At 36.7% G+C, this 19,910-nt stretch overlaps 1 protein-coding gene across 3 annotated transcripts in view; it reads right to left on the bottom strand.

The window, feature by feature from the left end:
- Positions 1-284: 284 nt before the first annotated feature.
- Vamp7 (vesicle associated membrane protein 7) overlaps positions 285-19,910 on the bottom strand; it is a 30,894-nt gene continuing 11,268 nt past the window's right edge. For 2 of the 3 annotated variants that reach the window (XM_090326200.1, XM_090326201.1), the window contains exons 3-8: positions 19,370-19,427; positions 15,558-15,695; positions 13,360-13,450; positions 8,333-8,400; positions 5,450-5,542; positions 285-2,037 (exon numbers count right to left, since the gene is read on the bottom strand). In XM_090326200.1, coding sequence (XP_090182326.1) covers positions 1,969-2,037; positions 5,450-5,542; positions 8,333-8,400; positions 13,360-13,450; positions 15,558-15,695; positions 19,370-19,427 — 517 coding nt within the window. In that variant the 3' untranslated portion in view covers positions 285-1,968. The remainder of the gene's footprint in view (positions 2,038-5,449; positions 5,543-8,332; positions 8,401-13,359; positions 13,451-15,557; positions 15,696-19,369; positions 19,428-19,910) is intronic. The other variant, XM_090326202.1, reaches the window with a different exon arrangement.

The raw sequence follows: 19,910 nt of genomic DNA, 5'->3' as shown, positions 1-19,910 counted from the left end.
TTTTTCTATGTATGTGGTACCAAGGAATCGAACCCAGGTCTTTGTGCATGCTAGGCAAGCACTCTACCACTAGGCCAAACTCCCGGCCCTTCTTCATTATTTTTGTTGTATTTTTTGGTTTTGAATGAGCTCACACAATGTCATAGATCTTTATTGAAGGACTGTTATAGCACTTCTTAATACAGCCTTAGCAAAAACTAAAATCCCTTTGTTCTATACCCTACAGTTAAATGCCAGGAAATGAGAGTAGACTCCGGTAAGAATTTCTAAAACAAAGAACTCACTCTATTACTATTAATTTTATTTATGTTTTCAGTTAGTTCATTATTTACACTAAAACACGTGCTTTAGAAAGCATCCTGATACATACATAGACCAAGGGACATAGCTAATCACTAAAACATGCACATTCAATTTTACTCAGGTGTGCATAAGAAAGGAAAGTAAGCTTTAAGCCTTTTTCTTTGGATTAAAAACAGTTGGAAAATATTATTGAAGAATGCCAAATGATTGGGAGTTGCTAAAGAAGACTAGAAAATCATTTGTGTTGTGAATAAGTTCCTGTAGGCCTATGGTACATGTCACATAAGTGAATCAGGTAGCATGAACTGATTATTTTAGATGGAAGAACAGGTACCACTATGAGTCTAATTATAGGACATACATACAAATTGAAGGCACATGACTAGGCTAAACAGGTGGCTGATTTCTACAGACTAACTTGTTCTTTAATTGGATAAAGATAACTTGTGTAATGGAACTTATTAATAAATGCAATTAGATCTAGCACAGCAAATGTCTTCCTTTCAGACATACACAAAGTACTAGCTAACATATATTAATGTAGATGAAATTGTATTATTATTGTAGAGTTTTCTTACACTGTAGTAAAATATATGGCAAACTACTTTGTCTTCTTTCAATACATTATACTGTCTATTCTCTTTCAGGTTTCACAAAAGAATTCCTCAAAATTAGGCAGAAAAAAAAGAATTTATTAAATCATAAAGGATATTCTACTATTCAACAGGAGTAAAACCCAAACTCTGGAGCTGACTTTTAGCAATATTGATTTTAAGCTTTTCTCAGAATGGAAAAAAAAACACAAGCAAACAAAAACAAACAAACAAAACCCATCTTTCCAGACTACCTCTCTTGTACAGCTAAAATGCTAGTACATTAACTGTGGCTCTGTTCTTTCTTAGCAAGGCAATCATTTGCCTCCCCAACCCACCATTACCCATTCTACTAACAATATATCTCCCTCAAATATAAACAGAAGAAAAAGGAATATGAAAAAACTCCCAGCTTCTAGAAATGTTTAAATAGATATCTTCTCAAATCAACTACAATGAAGAAACAGAATATATCAAACTATCCACTATACTTTCACTAAATTTTATTACCAAAAGTAAATGCTAGGAAGAAAAAGATAATTCTGTGTATTTTTAACAGGCTAGTAAAATGATCCACATAATGTTTAGTACTTTACCTTTCGGGGCTCCTACTATAAATAAGCAGCACCAACAAACTAAGTATAATTCCCAAATAAAGACTATTCTCCATTTATATTGTTTTGAAGCACCTGAAACTTCCATAACAAAAGGTATGAAGATAAGTTGGTAGTAATGCTATCTCCCAAATACTTCTCTGTACACATATAAAATCATAATTTTATTAGACAAGTATAAATGGTGGTCTTCACCTTGGCAATGACTTTGTGCAATTAAAACTAAGATTAATTTTAGAAGTAGATGACACTAGTTAATGAAAGCCTTTTTAAAGGTACTGCTGTAATCAATGATTCAATCTGAAGTGCACTGGAATAAATTGTTAGGACAAACATTTTTTTTAAGTGAAAAGAGGGTTGAAGCAACTGGCAGACACTTTTTGTAAGTACTGCAAAGCCTGAGTTACATGGATTACTTTTAATTCTTTTTTCCCTCTTATCCTTGTTAAACAACTTCTTTATTTCTTCACACAGCTTGGCCATGTAAATCCACCACAGAGAGGTGACACAATGATATAGATGAAGACCTGGAAAGAGGAGGAAAGCAATTTTATTTCCTTGAATTTATCGTATGCTTCAAAATAATATAGAAAGGGTAGCATAACCTATTAGAGAACATTGCTAAGCTGGGGACTGGTGGCTTACACCTGCAATCCTAGCTACTCAGGAAGTTGAAATCTGTGGATCACAGTTCAAAGCCAGCCTGGGGAAGAAAGGATGTGAGACTCTTATCCTAACCACCAAAAAGCCAGAAATGGAGCTGTGGCTCAAGTGGTAGAGTGTTACCTTTCAACACAAAAGGCCCCAGGACTAGCAGGAAAGGAATGGGGGGAGGGATGGAGGGAGAAGAAAAGAAGAAAAGGAAGGAAAGAAGGAAGTTTTGAAAGGGAGGAAAGGAAAAAGAAGGAAGGAAGGGAGGGAGAGAGGGAGGAAGAAGGAAGGAAGGAAGGAAGGAAGGAAGGAAGGAAGGAAGCAAGCAAGCAAGCAAGCAAGCAAGCAAGCAAGCGAGCAGCGAGCGAGGGAGGGAGGGAGGGAGGAAGGAAGGAAGGAATGGAGGGAGGTAGGGAAGCAGGGAGGGAGGGGAAAAGAAAGAAGGAAGGAAGGGAGAGGAGGGAAGGAGGGAAGGAGGGAAGGAGGAAAGGAAGGAAGGAAGGAAGGAAGGAAGGAAGGAAGGAAGGAAGGAAGGAAGGAAGGAAATGCTGCTGATTTCATTACAGTGGTAGTTGTGTTCTATGCAACAAAACATCATTTTCAAAGAAAAAAGTAGCATTGAAATTATGTTTTCTAATCCTTCATCAACTTAAGATCCACTAATATTTTCTCTGAGAGAGAAAGCAGGAGGATTGTTGATCTTCACTGCTAAATACGTAGAATTAAGGCTATACGAGCAACCCTTCTGGTATAATATTAATATATGATAAAAAAAATCCCAATAGCTGGGTCCTAGCTATTCAGGACGCTGAGAACTAAGGATCTCAGTTCAAAGCCAGCACAGGCAGGAACATTCAAGATACTCTTGATCTCCAATTACCTATCTGAAAGTTGAAAGTGGCACTAGGAAAAGCATGGGGAGGGACAATATTTACATAACTTAATGATAAGAATATTGCTATAAACCAGCAGATACTGACAAAAGAGTTATGGATGGACGGAGTTATGGATGGAGTCATGATGGAACATTGTCAAACTACTGATTATATTATAGCTATGTTAATATTTTTTAAAGTATAATACTACAATTATTATTTTTTAATAAATTTTGTGCTACTACCATGCTTTGAGCTCAAGGCCTCACACTCTTGCTCAGCTTGCTTGCTCATAGTTGGTACTTTACCATAACCCTCATTTTTCTGGCTATTTAGACATGGAGTCTCTCAGACTTTTCTGACTGGGCTAGCTTCAAATAGCAATGCTCTGATTTCAGCCTAGTGTTCTATCACTGAGGTCCACCTCCAGTCCTGATTTTTTTTTGTGGGTCATGGGGCTTGAACTCGGCCTGGGAGCTGTCCCTGATCTCTTTAGCTGAAGGCTACCCCCTACCCTTGAGCCAAGCCCCACTTCTCGAGGTTAATTGGAAATAAGAGTATCAGGTCCTTTTGTGGCCAGGAGGCCTTTGAACCTTGATGCTCAGATCTCAGCCTCCTGAGTAGCTAGGGTTATAGGCATGAGCCACTGCCTCTGGCCACAATCCTAAAAATTTTTAACATATTTAACTGATTTGTTTCATTATTCACACACTAAGCTAAAATGCACGCAGGCATTACATGCTCCACCCCCTAGGAGTGAGCAAAAGCATGTAACTTGGAAGAGGTAATTCTAGAAAATGGTGGTCATTATTGAAAAAAACTGAGTTACTCACATAAAATTCACACCTACACACATTTACATATACATATTATACAAGTTAGAGAACTTGTTAGGAAAGGGGTTATGTGAATGTTAGGTTGGGGGGTGAGTTAGGATTGCAGGAAGTGTTAGGTACACAGTTATGTATGGATTTGAGTTAGCAGATGGTTTAGGGTAAGGCATAAGATTAGAGTTAGGGTGTATGATGGGGTAAATGTTAGGAAACATGTTAAGATAATGTTTGGGTTTAAGGTATATGCTGGGGTATGGGTTACATGTTATGACTGTATTGAGGCAAGTTTGGGGTACATGTTAGGGTGCATGTAAGAGTACCTATATGGTTTAGAGGTTGCATTAGGGTACTTGATTCTGTACACATTAGCGGTTAGGGTACATGTTGCAGAACATGTTATGGTTAGGGCACATGTTAGAGTATATTTTAGGGTACATGTTAGAGCATATGTAAGCGTGGTTTAGAGTATGTGTTAGGGTATTTTTTAGGATACGTGTTAATTTTTAAAGTACTTTTTAAAAGTTAGAGTACAGGGCCGGGAGTTTGGCCTAGTGGTAGAGTGCTTGCCTAGCATGCACGAAGACCCGGGTTCAATTCCTTGGTACCACATACTTAGAAAAAAGCCAGAAGTGGTGCTGAGGCTCAAGTGGTATCTAGCCTTGAGAAAAATCCAAGGACAGTCCTCAGGCCCTGAGCTTAAGCCCAGGACTGGCAAAAAAAAAAGTTAGAGTACATTTTAAGGTACATGATAATGTTAAGTGTTAGAGTTAGGATACATGTTAAGGTGTGAATATGGGCTGTATGATGGGTACATATGTTAGGGAATATTTTAGGATACATGTTGGAGTTAAGGTACATGTTAGTGTTAGGACAAGTGTTAGCATATGTGTTACAGCTATACATCTGGGGTACATGTTGGGGAGCATGTAAGGTTCCCTTGTATAGTTTAGAGAATGTGTTAGTGGACAGGGTACACTTTGAGGTACATGTTAGGATATGTGTTAAGAGTTAGAACATGTGTTAGGGTAGTGGTTAGTGTTACGGGTTTGATTCATGTTGAAGCATGAGTTAGGATATGCATTAGGTTACAAATATAAACTTTACTAACTTGATACAAAGACAATTTGTCACACCTGTAATATAAAAATCTCACAAGCTGAAATATTCAATTTTGGGTGAATTTTTTTTCTTGGTCAGTAGTAGAGCTTGAACTTTAGGCCTGGGTGCTGTCAAGGATAACACTCTACAACTTGAGTCACAGCGCCACTTCATGTTTTCTGGCGGTTAATTGAGGATAAGAGTCTCATAGACTTTAGTGCCCAGGCTGACCTTGAACCACAATCCTCAGACCTCAGTCTCTTGAGTAGTTAGGATTACAGGTGTGAGCCACCAGTGCCCAGCTAGGTGAAATCTTTTAGTAAAGATTAAAATTGCAGTGCTATCCACATAAATAGCAACCGATAAGTATAATTCAAACATAGTAATACATCTGCATAAATTAATCTAAATTCACAGACTAAAAAATAAAGAAGCTAAGCTCAGGAGCATAAAGACCACAACATAAAATGATAAAAACTTACAATTGATACGATGATGATGATGATAGTGAGCTTAATATTCTTCATACACATGGCTCGGGCAAGATTTCTGCTGGTAGTTTTGAAGGTAACAGACTAGAAAGCAATCACAAATTGTTCAGCTCTTGACACTGATTGCATGAATGATCTTCAGGAACACTTTGCAAAAATGTTTCTTTCATTAATTCTGTTGAAGTCTCAATGTCCTTTACCTCTCTTTACAAGTAGTCACTCATAATTGCCAGTTCTAAATAGCAAGGTTCTGTCAGATCTATCTAAGCTATGTAAGCCCATTAAATATGCTTCACTTCCTTTGCTTTTTTACTAACCCAATGATTCTTCCAGTGAAAAGCATTTTCCTCTTTGTTTCAATAAGAAAAGCTCCTTCTAAGGTATTTGACTGTATCCTCATTAGCTTTGTCTGCCCAGTTTATTAGCATAACAAATATACCTTCTTAATGTATAAGTTAATAATGGAGAAACTAAGCATGGTGGGGAAAGGAAGGGATATATTCAAACTCCTTTACTATCTCTTTAGTTTGTCCATGAATCTAAAACTTTTCTAAAAATAAAGTATTGTTTACATAAAGAAGAACATATATGAAAAATTCCTGTACAGAAATTAGGAAATTCCATAAAGTGCTATATAAACAGGATAAAATAGCATGACCTTGAAGAAAATGTAAGTTTGATTAAACATTAAAAACTGTGAATGTAATTAACCATAGTAACTGAAGAAAAAACATAATTTTCTTGACAAAAACATTTGAAGTGGTGCTGTGGCTCAAGTGGTAGAGCACTAGCCTTGCCCTTAAGAGCTCAGGGACAATGCCCAAGCCCAGAGTTCAAGCCCCACGACCGACAAAACAAAACAAAAGAAAACAAAACAGTTGGTTCAGGAATGTGGCTTAGTAGTACAGTGTTTGCCTAGCATGCATGAAGCCCTGAGTTTGATTCCTTGGTACCACATACACACAAAAAAAGCCAGAAGTGGTGCTGTGACTGAAGTGGCAGAGTGCTAGCCTTGAGAAACCTTAAGGACAGTGTCCAGGCCCTGAGTTTAACCTCCAGGACTGACAAAAAAATCACTTTTGATAAAATTCACCAATAAAACTCTCAATTAAAGAAATGAAAGGTATTCTTTGACCTAATAAAGGGTACCAATAAAATATTTACAGCTGAACCAGGCATCATGCCTGTAATGCTAGCTACTGGAAGCTGAAATCTGAGGACTGTGTTTAAAGCCAGCTGGGTAAGAAAGTCTATGGGACTCTTGCCTCCAAATAACCACAGAAAAGCCAAAACTAGAGCTGTCGCATCTCTCTAAAGTCTTGAGCAAAAAAATCTCAAGAATTGTGCCTAGACCCTAAGCTTAAGTTCCAGGACTGGCACACACATAAAAAGATGGCAAAACTACTGAATTTTCCCCATCAGATAGTTAACAGGTAAGATATCCAATCTTAGAATCTACTGAAAAGCTATAACAACTAAATTTTCCAAACTTGCAGGATTCAATCAAAACCAATATATAAAAATAATTCTGTTCCTACATACCAGCAACAGATTTAGGCACCATGATTCTAAAGTTTATGCTTCTAACCACTACAAATCTTGTACCAGTCATAACATACACTGTCAGTGTGTCAACAAAATACAGGGTTTTTTTTGAAAGTACAAGTTACACTAGTACTGATCACACATAAACAGTCAGGTAAACAAAGTTTATCTTCAGGAATTAAGAAGAGCTGAAAGAATGGAAGTAACAAATAAATTAGGATCAGATACTTATCTTCTTACTTCCTACTACAGCAATGTGTTTTTCTACTCTGCATTTACATTCGCAATCCTGTTACAATTGTAACTGATTTCTGTATTCTTTCTGTATGTATCATCTTTCTCTCAAATTTTACTTACCTAATTATATGAAAAAATAAATGATACATGTAACTTTAGCATACTTCACTCACAGTTATACAGTTTCCTTTAAGGCTTACTAAGGGCCTTCCTAACCTATTTCGTTTGATACAAGCAAAGCCCAAATATTACTGTAAACAAGAAAGTGCACTGTTCAGTTTTCAGGATTCATCTTGGGTCACAACTGATCTACACATTTGTTTCATACTGTGAGATGCTTTTTATAGCAAAAAAGATTGGTTGGTATAGGCAGCTGAGGTGATGATTTATCAATCTAAAAACTATACATCAATCCAAAGGTTTAGGAAACTGTTTTTGTATACTGAGTATGCTTTCTTTCTGTTTCTTTTTTTTTTTTAGCAATTCCTGTCACTTGAACTCAGGGCCTGGCCACTGTCCTTGAGCTTTCTCAAGACTAGCACTTGACTTGACCACTTGAGTCACAGCACCACCTCTGGCCTTTGTTCTGTGTATGTAATATCAAGGAATCAAACCCAGTGCTTCATGCATGTTAGGCAAGCACTCTACCACTTGGCCACACTCCTATCTCCCTGAGTGTGCTTTCTAAATCAAAGATTCCTTAATGGCTATTAATTGTGGCTATTCTTCTGTCTTATTTTTGCCATCGTTACCATAATATCACATAATAACAATATAAATAGACATGAGAAAGGAAACAAAAAATAAACTGAGTATTAAACTTCAGGAATTTTTCTTTTTTTTTATTGCCAGTCCAAGGGCTTGAACTCAGGGCCTGAGCATTGTTGTTGGGCTTTCCTCAAGGCTAGGACTCTACCACTTGAGCCACAGCACCATTTCCGACTTTTCTATATGTATGCTATGTTTTTGTGTATGCTAGGCAAGCACTCTACCACTAGGCCAAACTATCGGCCCCAGAATTTTTCTATTTTTAACCATTATTTGTAGTTTATCTATTTTGCATGCTGAAAAATTGTTATATTGTGCACTTACTGAATCCACAAGATTTTCTGTTTTATCTATCAATAGTTCCAATCTTTCTCCCCGCTGAGCAACGAGATCTGAAATTTCAGAAGTAAAAAAAAATATATTTTATATTACAAAAACAGAAATTGTATCTTTATTTGAATCCACATCTGATTTCAATCATAGTTGGTGTTCTTGTTACCTCATACTTATCACAAAAGTACTTATATGTTTAAATAACAATAGCTCTCAGTTTTTATTCTACTGTATGCTCTTGACATGGTGTGGTACACTCCTCAGGTTACCACATGATCTTGGACTTGTACTGTCATAACGATATGCAAAAATAAACAATTTAAAAGTTAAGAAATATTTGGGGGCTGGGAATGTGGCTTAGTCGTAGAGTGCTTGCCTAGCATACAAGAAGCCCTGAGTTCAATTTCTCCGTACCATATAAACAGAAAATGCCAGAAGTTGTGCTAAGGCTCAAGTGGCAGAGTTCTAGCTTTTAGCAAAAGAAGCTCAGGGACAGTGCCTAGGACCTGATTTCAGGTGCAAGGACTGGCCAAAAAAATTTTTTGTCAATTTATCAAGTAAAGTAAAGGTTGGCCTACATTGCAATTACTCTTCTTCATTAGACATTTAGGCATTATATAAATGAATGATCACTGCTGTGATCATTTTAAACTTTCTGTAAGAAAACAGATAGCAGACCACACTTGACCCAAGAGTGGTAGTGTGAAAATTCCTTAACTGAGAATATGATCTGAAAGTGGTGAAAAAAATGAACAAAAAAATGAGTGAAAGCTAGACACTTCTAGAATAATGATATGAAAAGTATAATTTGGGAAAACACTTTCCCCCTGCTGAGTCCCAGTTAAGGGTTATACTCTCTCCCAAGGAGAGACAGACACATGCATTTCTCATTTCACACTACCCCTATACATCTCTTGTGATTCACAGAATAATGAATGAGTCCTCAAGTCCCTTACTTCCACTCGTAGTTACCATGCTGAGAGGAACAAATCAAGAAGAACGAAGTTACACAGCCCCCTACTGGTTAAAAGTAGTCCATGATCACTGCTAACAGTTTGAAATAAAGCAGTAGGACCAAGTTATTTTTGTAAGAGGAAGAGGCAAGCCTTAAGAACACACAGCTGCCAGGCCAGGCATGGTGGCTCGTGCCTATAATCCTAGCTACTTAGGAAGCTGAGATCTGAGGATCATGGTTCAAAGCCAGCCCGGGCACTAAAGATTATGATTCTTATCTCCAATTAATCACTAGAAAATGGGAAGTGGGGCTGTTACTCAAGGGGTAGGTGGGTAGCCTTGAGCTGAAGAGCTCAGGGGCAGTGCCCAGGCCCAGAGCTCAAGCCCAATGACTCACCAAAAAAAAAAAAGAACAGACATTTAACAGACTTTATTTGAAACAAAAGATGAGGTAGTTGAAGCCTAAGGGTGCTACCTAAAACAATAGATATTTTGGAGGAAGGTAAGTAAGATGAAGCAAGTAGTGTCATGGGCAAAACAAGCTAAAACTTAGGACATTTAGAAGCACAACAGACAAAAATAGGAAACAAGAAAACTAAGAGCCTTTCTGGAGAGTGGGAAATTGCAGTCATAATACTCAATGTACACATGAGAAAATGGATCCAGGTAACTTGAGGGGATGAGTGGGGTTGGGAGAGATGGGGGAGAACAACAGGAAAGGTGACATTGTACTCATAAACTGACATACTGAACTGAAACCCTTTTGTACAAACTACTGAAAGATAATTTAAGGAAAGGTTTTCCCTAAAAACAAAACAAAACAAACAAAAAACAGCCAGACCATGTTACGCCTGTAATCCTAACTACTCAGGAGGCTGAGATCTGAGGAGGATCAAGGTTCAAAGCCAGCCCAGACACAAAAGACCAAAAGACCATGAGACTATCTCCAATTAGCCACTAGAAGATTTGGAAGATTGGAGATAATGGGAAGTAGCACTGTGGCTCAAGGGCTATGGTGGTAACCTAGAGCTGAAGAGCTCAGGACAGCACCCAGGCCCAGAGTCCAAGCCCCACAGACAAAAACAAAAAAAAAACAAACAAAAAATACTGCATTCAGAGCTCAGAGAATGCCTCTAAGACGTCCCTTACAATAGAACCAAAATCTAATTAGACTGCATTACAAGTAGTGAGAATTAGCAGGTGTCCCTTACAATAGAACCAAAATCTAATTAGACTGCATTACAAGTAGTGAGAATTAGCAGGTGAGTAAGGGGCAGCAGTGAATCTGCCAGATGCTTAACAGGGAAATTGAGAGATCTGAGGAGAGTCAACAGACTTGTGAGATATGAAAATGAGCTGGAGAGTCTGAATCATATAAAGGAAAAAACAGGGAATAGAAAATAGCTTTGATGTTTCAGAGAAATGAAGCAAGACCGATAAGAAGATAGGGAAATTATTTCCAAAAAAAATTCAAAGGGTCAGACTCAGAAGTAAAAACCAGGAGGTAAACTAAAAGCAGACAAGCTCCAGTCCAATAATACCTCCTTTTTAGTGTTTAGTAACAAGATCAGAAGATATGAGAGTAGCTACCTAAAATAGGCCTTCCCTTTTGGAATATAGAAGAGGCTATCTAAACTTGTTCTATTATATGAAATGAGAAAAAAACTGGAAATTCTTCATGAATGTATAAAGACAGAATAAAAGATACATCATGCCAAAGGAAGTCTTAAAGGTTGTCTGTGTTTGGGGTAGGATTCATCCATCTAAACCTGTTCTAAGGGACATGATGTATATTCACTCAGCTCAAAAAGTATAAAAACTACAGGTGGAAACTGCCATTTTGAGTCTTTAATTCCCATTTCCAGTAAGGGGAACAAGAAATGTTTCTCTCTCTTTTTCTATTTCTCTCCACATTTTTAACCCTAATATACTCAAATAAGTACATGCTAAAACTTCTATAAACAAAAACAAAAAGGAATGACTTTGAGGTAATCCAGCTCACACCTGTAATCCTAGTTAAACAGGAGGCTGGGATCTGAGCATCATGGATCAAAGCCAATCCAAGCAGCAAAGTCTGAGAAATTCTTATCTCCAAGTAACCATCAAAAAGCCAGAAGTGGTGTGGTGCAGCTCAAGTAGTAAAGCAGTAACTCTGAGGAAATAAAAAGCTAAGGGACTGTGCCCAGGCCCTAAGTTCATGCCCCAGTACTAGCACAATAAAAAGGAAAGGGAAACATAATGTATCACAAAAATCTCAATGAAGATTTTTAAATATTTTTAAACAAACCAAAATGGAAATTAAACACAATAATTGAGATACAAAATTAGACAAAATCAAAAGTAGACTGGAGGAGGTGAAAGACAAAATATCAGCAAACTTGAAAATAGGTCAATTCCGAGTATCAGTCTAAAAATATTTTGAATAAGGTATCAAAAGAATGAATAAAAATAACAACTTTACAGAAATGTGGGACATCAAAAATGTACAAACATAAGAATAATAGGTATACCAAGACAGAAGCTAGAGAAATGAGGGATAAAAATGAAAAAAAAAATACTGCCTTGGGAGGGGAGCTTAAATCTGTAATCTCAAACACTTGGGAGGCAAAGATTTAGAAGATGGCAATTCAAAGGCAGCCAGGAAAAAAAGGATGGGAACCCATTTCACATTTGCTCCTGACAATCCCTGCTATGTGGGAAGTTATAAGGAAGGTGATCGCAGTCTACGGCTGACCCTGGAAATAGTGAGACTAAAAAATAATTAAGGTCAAAAGGGCCGGGATGTGATTTGGGTGTTAGAGCATTTGCCTAGTAAGCCCAAAGCCCTAAGTTTAAACATCAGTACTATCCAACAATAAAAAAGAAATAGTGACAATGTACTAGAATATTATTCAGTTATGAAGAAGAATGAAGTACTGATACATGGTACCACATGAATGAACCTCAATATCATGCTAAGAGAAAGAAGCTAATTCATAATGGGTTACATATTATAAGATTCCATTTATGCAGAATGCCCAGAATTTTGTAAAAGATTTGGTAAAGATAAAAAGGAGATTAACTGATGCTAAATCTAGGGAATAAGAGACTATGAGGAATAATTACAAAAGTGTACAAGGTTTCTATGAGTGTAATGAAAGTCTGATTTACTTGGAACTTAATGTATCCACAATAGTATAGCATTGGTTGCTTCTACTTTTATGCAAAATACATTTGGTAAGAAAAAAAATTAGTAGTTATCTCAAAAGGCCCTCTACTGTTCATGTAGACATATATTTAAAACTACAATCAATTTACACAGGGTACTGGTGGCTCACATCCATAATCCTAGTTATTCAGAAGGGTGAGATCAGAAAATTACACCTTGAAGACAGCCCAGGCTGGAAAGTCTGTGAGACTCTTAATGAAATAAGGAGTTCAGGTCTGCCCAGCACCATCTTGGTCACATGGTGGATGGTAGAGTCTGGTATCTTGTCTTCATGGTGGGAGGAGGTGAAGCCCCTGCCTCCCAAGTGATGAACTTGCCTGTCCCTGAAGGTAAGGGTGGGCACTTGGATGATAGGTTACTAAACTTGTCTGTCCAATGCCTGGAACTGGAGTTTTCCTGTGACCCTGCCCCCTGACCTGACCCTATTTAGGCCGTGACCAACTCAAGCGCAATTATGCCATGCCACATGTCTCCATGTTCCTGTCCTGTCTCCTGTTTTCTGGCTCTTCTCTGGTCATCATGTCATCCCCACTTAAGCTGTCCCTTGGAGCTAAACTAGTTTGTTGCTATTTTGTTCTTTCTTTCCTCTCTGGCTTTCATATAACATTTTTATTTTTTAAGTCGTATTAAAGTCTTAAAGAACTGCTGAAAGTACTAACAGCTGAAAGTACTAGGAATGAATTATTCATAGAAGCAGACAATAGCACAGATAAGTAACATCAATGTCTCAACTGATATTAGCTTTTAATAATGAGAATAAGTAATTGTTGTGCCTGTATCTCTATTATAATTTGACTGTAAAATAATAATCTGTTGTTAATGTCCATATGAGTGAAACAATGCCAGTGAAACATACCTATGTTTCTGACCATGATTCCTTTCAGTTCATCCACTTGAGCTTGAGTTTCCATCACTCTGTCTACTCCCTTATTCTCAGAGTGATGCTTCTATTAAAAAAAAAAGGTTTAACTTAGACGTTAACCTAAGACGTTATTTACAACAGAAAGCAAAACTAACAGAAATGATCATTTATATTAATATGAGAAAATTATATCTCTATTATATGAAAGATACATGTCATCTCATTAAAATGAAAAATGCTTCCATGTGAAAAGCTAAATATTATTTATAAAATATCTTATTTTGAGTAAAATTAAGTAAAGGTACTATAATAACAAATATATATCTGAGATTCTTGGGACAAGAGTGAAAAGTATATAATCTGTGTTTAGACATACAAAGAAGACTATAGGGGCCAGGAGTTTGGTCTAATGGAAGAGTGCTTGCCTGGCATGCACGAAGGCCTAGGCTCGATTCCTCAGTACCACATACATAGAAAAAGCCAGAAGTGGTGCTGTGGCTAAATTGGTAGAGCTCTAGCCCTGAGAAAGCCTAAGGACAGTGCTCAGGCCCTGAGTTCAAGCCCTGGAACTGGCAAAAAAAAAGATTGTAGTTGGGGCAGGAAGGACAGAAAAAAATGCACCCAAATTTGTTCCCTACATTTTGGATATAATGAGGCAGAAGCATGCTCTGTTTCTCAGTATTTGTTCTTTCATCCACTGGCATCACAGCAAGCTTCCTATTTTCATTAGCTTTTCACAGGATCTAGAATCTAGGTCACCAATGATAACATACATGTTAAAGTTATTATCCACAGCTAGTAACAGTGGAGTGTTTAATACATAATGTCCCAGTCACTTCTTTATGCTAAGTGCTTCAAATAGGATATTATTCAGTGTACCTCAAAACTACAATGAAAATGCCTTCAGTATTTCTACTTACAAATGAGGAAACAGGCACAGATTTACTCAAAGGTTCAAACATAATTCCAGAGCTAATGAGAAACTGCCTAATTTGAAATGTTTTCTGATAGCTGTCCATTTATTTGTGACTTTGCACCCATATTCTTTTGTTGATAGTGTTTTAAATAGTATCAAATATGTAAATGTTTCTTAGTAAAGTGTATGCAACAAACTACTGCTAAAATATTAAGAGTTTATAAGCAAGGTTTAAATAACATGAGTTTAAAAGGACTTCATTTCCAGAGGAATGAAGCACATATATGCATGCATATATACTTTGAAATATAAAATGATGCAATCACTTAGAAGAAAAGTGTGACAAAATTTAAGATATTACACAATACTTTCTATATGAACCGACAACTTCATTCCTAGGTATTTACCAAAGAGAAATAGAAATATATATATATATATATACACATATACATATATGCAAACATTTATATGCAGACAATCATAGCAGGTTTACTCATGAGAGTTGAAAACTGAAAACAATCCAAACATCTAGAAACAGGTAAATGGATAAATAAATTATGATATATATATATCCTTATTAAAAAGGACACAAAACTGCTGACTTATACAACATGAATGAGTAAATATAAAAACTTTTACAAAATAAGCAAGACATAAAAAGATACATACTGTATGATTCCATTTATTGGAAACTGTACAAAAGACAAATAGACTATAGATTGTAGTTGACTGGAGCAGAATACAGGGGAAGCAACTATCTAGGAAAGGAAATGATGGAAAATCTAGAGCAATGGAAATTCTTTCTGTCTTATTAATTACAATGGTAATTTAAAGGGAATTGTACACACATATTTACATATGAGAGTAAAATGTCACTGAGTTGACAGGGATTTATGTAGATGAACAGGCTCTCCAATGGTTACTCTGAACTGTTCAAAAAATTAATTTGCCTCATGAATGGGTAGAAAGTTTATCTATACATTAAAAGGACAGTTGGCATGGTCAGTAGATTCAAGCATTAGATCAGTAGCTGAACAAGACTATCTTTCACGTTCTTCCTAACTCTGAGATTCTCTGACAATTATTAAGAAATAGTATCACCAATTATTACCTTTCTATCATAAAACGGCCCCTTTTATTAAGCAAATTTCACTATGTTGACTTATAATAAAACAATAAGGAGAGTATACTACAATAAGGACCCTCTGTATGCATGGGATTTAAGGTAATAAATAAGAAAATGAATCAAAACACTGTATACTGAGAAACATCTTACCAATTGTGCAGCCAAGACACTTGAGAACTCACTATTCATGGCATATGGAAGTGCTGTCTGTGCTCTTGAACCATAAGTAGTCTGAAATCTTTTCTTTACCTCATTCAGAAAATTGAAGGCTCTGGAACGTTCAAAATCCTAAGAAGTAACCAACATAGAATTCACACTTACAAAGTAAACAAATATGCCATGAATTAACAACAACAGTATAAACAAGATAATGGTTACTGAGCAAAGACTCTTAGGAGGAAGTAGGATTAATTTATTTTCCTTTCTTTCTTTCTTTCTTTCTTTCTTTCTTTCTTTCTTTCTTTCTTTTTTTCTTTCTTTTTCTTTTTTTGTCAGTAGTGGTGCTTGAATTCTGGACCTGGGCACTGTCCCTGAGCTCTTTAGCTCAAGGCTAGCACTCTACCCCTTTTGTCACAGTGCCACTTCTGATTTCCTGGTGGTTCATTGGAGATAAGAGTCTCATGGATTTTCATGCCCTGGCTGGCTTTGAACTGCAATCCTCAGATCCCAGCCTCATGTGTAGCTAGGATTACAGGTATGAGCCACTGGCACCCAGCATTAATTATATTTCTTAAGACTTCTTCATATAGGAAATATAGGAAATAGGTAGCTAATTTGCCAATGCCAAACGTATAGTAAAATAAAAGAGCACACAGTTAAATCCAAATATATCTGGCTATTGCCAATTGAAAGTAATAGTACCTGGGTTATTCTGCTTCTTGAGGTTAGGAACTTGGAACTGATATTTGCCAATAATGGTAATGTCTAGGCCCAATTATTCAACATATATGCATGAATATGTGTCAAATTATAGCTCAAGTAATATGAAACTTAATTTTGACAATTCAAGATTTCATATTTTCATAAATTCCAAGATCTTTCATATCAGTCTTTTCAGATGTTAATGTTTGGGTTTTTTTCTCCCTGATTTTAGAAGGTACTATGTGAGCATGGTTAAAAATCATTGCAATCACTACAGTTGACAATCTTTTCCACTTCAACTAAGATAATTAGTCCAAACCAATTTTTTTGAGTTGATGGTAAAAATTCATGGTAAAAATTCAAAGAAAGCATGTTCATGGACAGAAAAATTATACATTGTTATTTTCATCAGTCTTTAACTTAATTTTCAACCACAGCAGAGTGCAGTGGCTTATATCTGCAATCATATTTACTTCGGAGGCAGAGATGAGGAGGATAATGGTTCAAGACCAGCATGCAAAAAAAGGTTACCAAGATATGCATCTCAACAAATAACATGTATAGTTGCTCAGATGTTGCATATGTTGTAGAACCATGTCTAATGTTGGACTTGTGCAAAAAAGACTCTATCTAAAAATTGACTAGCGCAAAGTGGCGTAAGTCCTGGCTTCAAGTGGTAGATCATGGCTAGCAAGCATGGGGCCCTGAGTCCAAACCCTGATACTGCCAAATGTTTTTTTTTTCTTTCAACTATGAATGTAGGTAATAAACCAGAAGAGTAATAAGAAGTAATTGTAATTTTGCATTTCTACAGAAATATTTTTATATACCATGGCCATTATAGGTATATGGAGAACATTTATGCCCATCTCACTTTCAAACTTTTTGTTATCAGGATCATGACTAGGGACTGTTAATGAGCTAATAATGAAGTATAATCATTTAAAATACATTCAATATTATAAATACACATACTAAGTATTCTGTTTTGTTTAGAATCACATATATACTATTTCACACATTTAAGAACATGAGCATGCCCACAGGCAACAAACGAGTATTTAAAAATAAAGGTTAGGGTTAGGAGCCAGCCTCTAATCCTAGCTACTCAGAAGGCTGAGATCTGAGGATTGTGGTTCAAAGCCAGGCCAGGCAGGAAAGTCCATGAAATAACTTTTTTTTGCCAGTCCTTGGCTTGAACTCAGGGCCTGGGAACTGCCCTTGAACTTTCTCAAGGCTATCGCTCTACCATTGGAGCCACAGCACCACTTCTAGTGTTTTCTGTTTATGTAGTACTGAGGAATCAAACCCAGGGCTTCATGCATGCTAGGCAAGCAGTCTACCACTAAGCCACACTCCCACCCAAGTGTATGAAATTCTTATTTCCAGTTAATCACCAAACAGCCAGAAATAGCGCTGTGGTTCAAATGGTAGAGCACTGGACTTGATTGAGCTCAGAGTCTCAGGGACAGTGCCAAACCCTGAGTTTAAGCCCCAGGACCAGCAAAAAAAGCAACAAAAACAAAAAACAGAACAAAACAAAAATTTTTAAAAAACCCTATAGAACAATAAAAGGTTAGGATTCCTAATCTAGGACAATTGTGCTAATTACATCATTTTTACCAGAACAGTTTAGAAATAAACATGAGGCCAGTAAAACATGAAAGAACAGTCACTTCAAAAGAAAGGAGGGCGTAGATTTAGGAAATGTCTCCTTATTTCCATAATAAGAGACTAAAACACAAAGATAGGGCACAGTGGCTCATAGCTACAATGCAGCTACTAAGGAAACAGAGATGGATAACTATATGGGAAGCATAAAGTAAAAAAAAATCACAGTCTAGGCCAGCCTAAGAATAGATGGGAGACCCCATTCAAAAAATAGCTAAAACCGGGCTGGGAGTTTGGCCTAGTGGTAGAGTGCTTGCCTAGCATGCACAAACACCCGGGTTCGATTCCTTGGTACCGCATACATAGCAAAAGGCCGGAAGTGGTGCTGAGGCTCAAGTGGTAGAGCTCTAGCCTTGAGAAAGTCCAAGGACAGTGCTCAGACCCTGAGCCCAAGCCCAGGACTGGCAAAAAAATAGCTAAAACCAAAAAGGGCTATGGGGGATTGTTCAAGTGGCTCAGTATCTGCCTAATAAGGGCAACATTCTGAATTCATACCCTAGTATCACCAAAAGAAAAGGACTAAAGAATCCTCTTCTTTATAGATGAATAAATAAGCATGTAGCTCCATGCAATCATTAGGGAAACTCCTAGGGGAAGAAACTGACAAGAGAAGAGTTGTTGACAACATCATTAAGTTATACAGCTTTCCTAGAGCCAAGAATTATTAAAGAAAAAAAAGCTGAGCACCAGTGGCTCACACCTGTAATCCTAGCTACTCAGGAGGCTGAGATCTGAGGATCAAGGTTCAAAGCCAGCTGGGCACTTAATTCTGTGAGACGCTTATCTCCAATTAATCACTAGAAAACCAGTGGCGCTGTGGTGTGGCTCAAGTGGTAGAGCACTAGCCTTGATCTGAAGAGCTCAGGGACAGCATCCAGGCCCAGAGTTCAAGCCCCATGACTGACAAAAAAAAAAAACGGCCCAGAACATAACTGGATGAGGGACGTAGCTCAAGCAGTAGAGCATGTGTCTAGCAATTCTAAGGCCCCAAGTTCAAACCCTAGTCCCACGTAAGTGAAATAAAATATAAATTTACATGATTGCTGATTGTAATGTATTGTGATTTTATTATTTTCAAAGCCTAAACACATTAAACTTTATTATCTACTGAATAGAAGAATGATATAGTAAATTTAACATTCTAGTGACATTTTTGAGAAACTTTGATACCAAAGAATCTTAATTACAATAACCAATTGTCATTATGGAACAGAATAAATGCTGAAGTTCCAAGAATATTAATAAGAATTGAGCTGAGCTATATATATCTAAGTACAAAGAATATCACATGTAGAACTAAATAACAAATTAAAAGAACAGAAAAAAGCAGCTGTGAAGTTTACATCCCCTTTACCCACCATAGGTATAAATAATTAATAACTGTATTTACATTACACATAATGAAATAGTAATATGCCTTCATTACTTACATCATCAGTGATACAAAGATATACAATCCTGTCTTGGCAGATGTAATGAAACAAATAACTGTAGAATAAAAGATACACAACTTATTTTGGTTAAAAGCAGTATCTCTTTCATATCTATCTTACATGTTTGCACAGGCAAGCCCAATAATGCTAACATATTATTTGCAAATAAAATCCATTCTCTTCCTCACCTTCCTCATACATCTGTTTCACTCAATTTAAACCAACAGAAGTGAATAAAAAGTTCTCTACCCTAAATACGTAAGACAAAAACATGTGTGTTACCCATTAACGTGACTGCTGTAAAAGCAAAATTGGGCTCTTCATGCTCGAATAAGTGATATAAAAGATGGAATCTTAGAAGGGACATATAATTAAAATAGTGTCAATGGAACATGTGATTTTCATTGCTTTTTACTAATATCTCAAAGCAAACACCTTTTCTACCAAATGCTCAATCATATTTGAGTATCTAGTTTGATCCAATTATCATGCTAGATATGAGGATACCAAAATGCAAAACTTATCTGTCTAGCTGAGT

Source organism: Megascapheus bottae, chromosome X, assembly GCF_031878675.1.
Source record: "Megascapheus bottae isolate mThoBot1 chromosome X, mThoBot2.hap1, whole genome shotgun sequence".
Lineage (NCBI taxonomy): Eukaryota > Metazoa > Chordata > Mammalia > Rodentia > Geomyidae > Megascapheus > Megascapheus bottae.
This window is presented reverse-complemented; position numbering and strand designations above follow the sequence as displayed.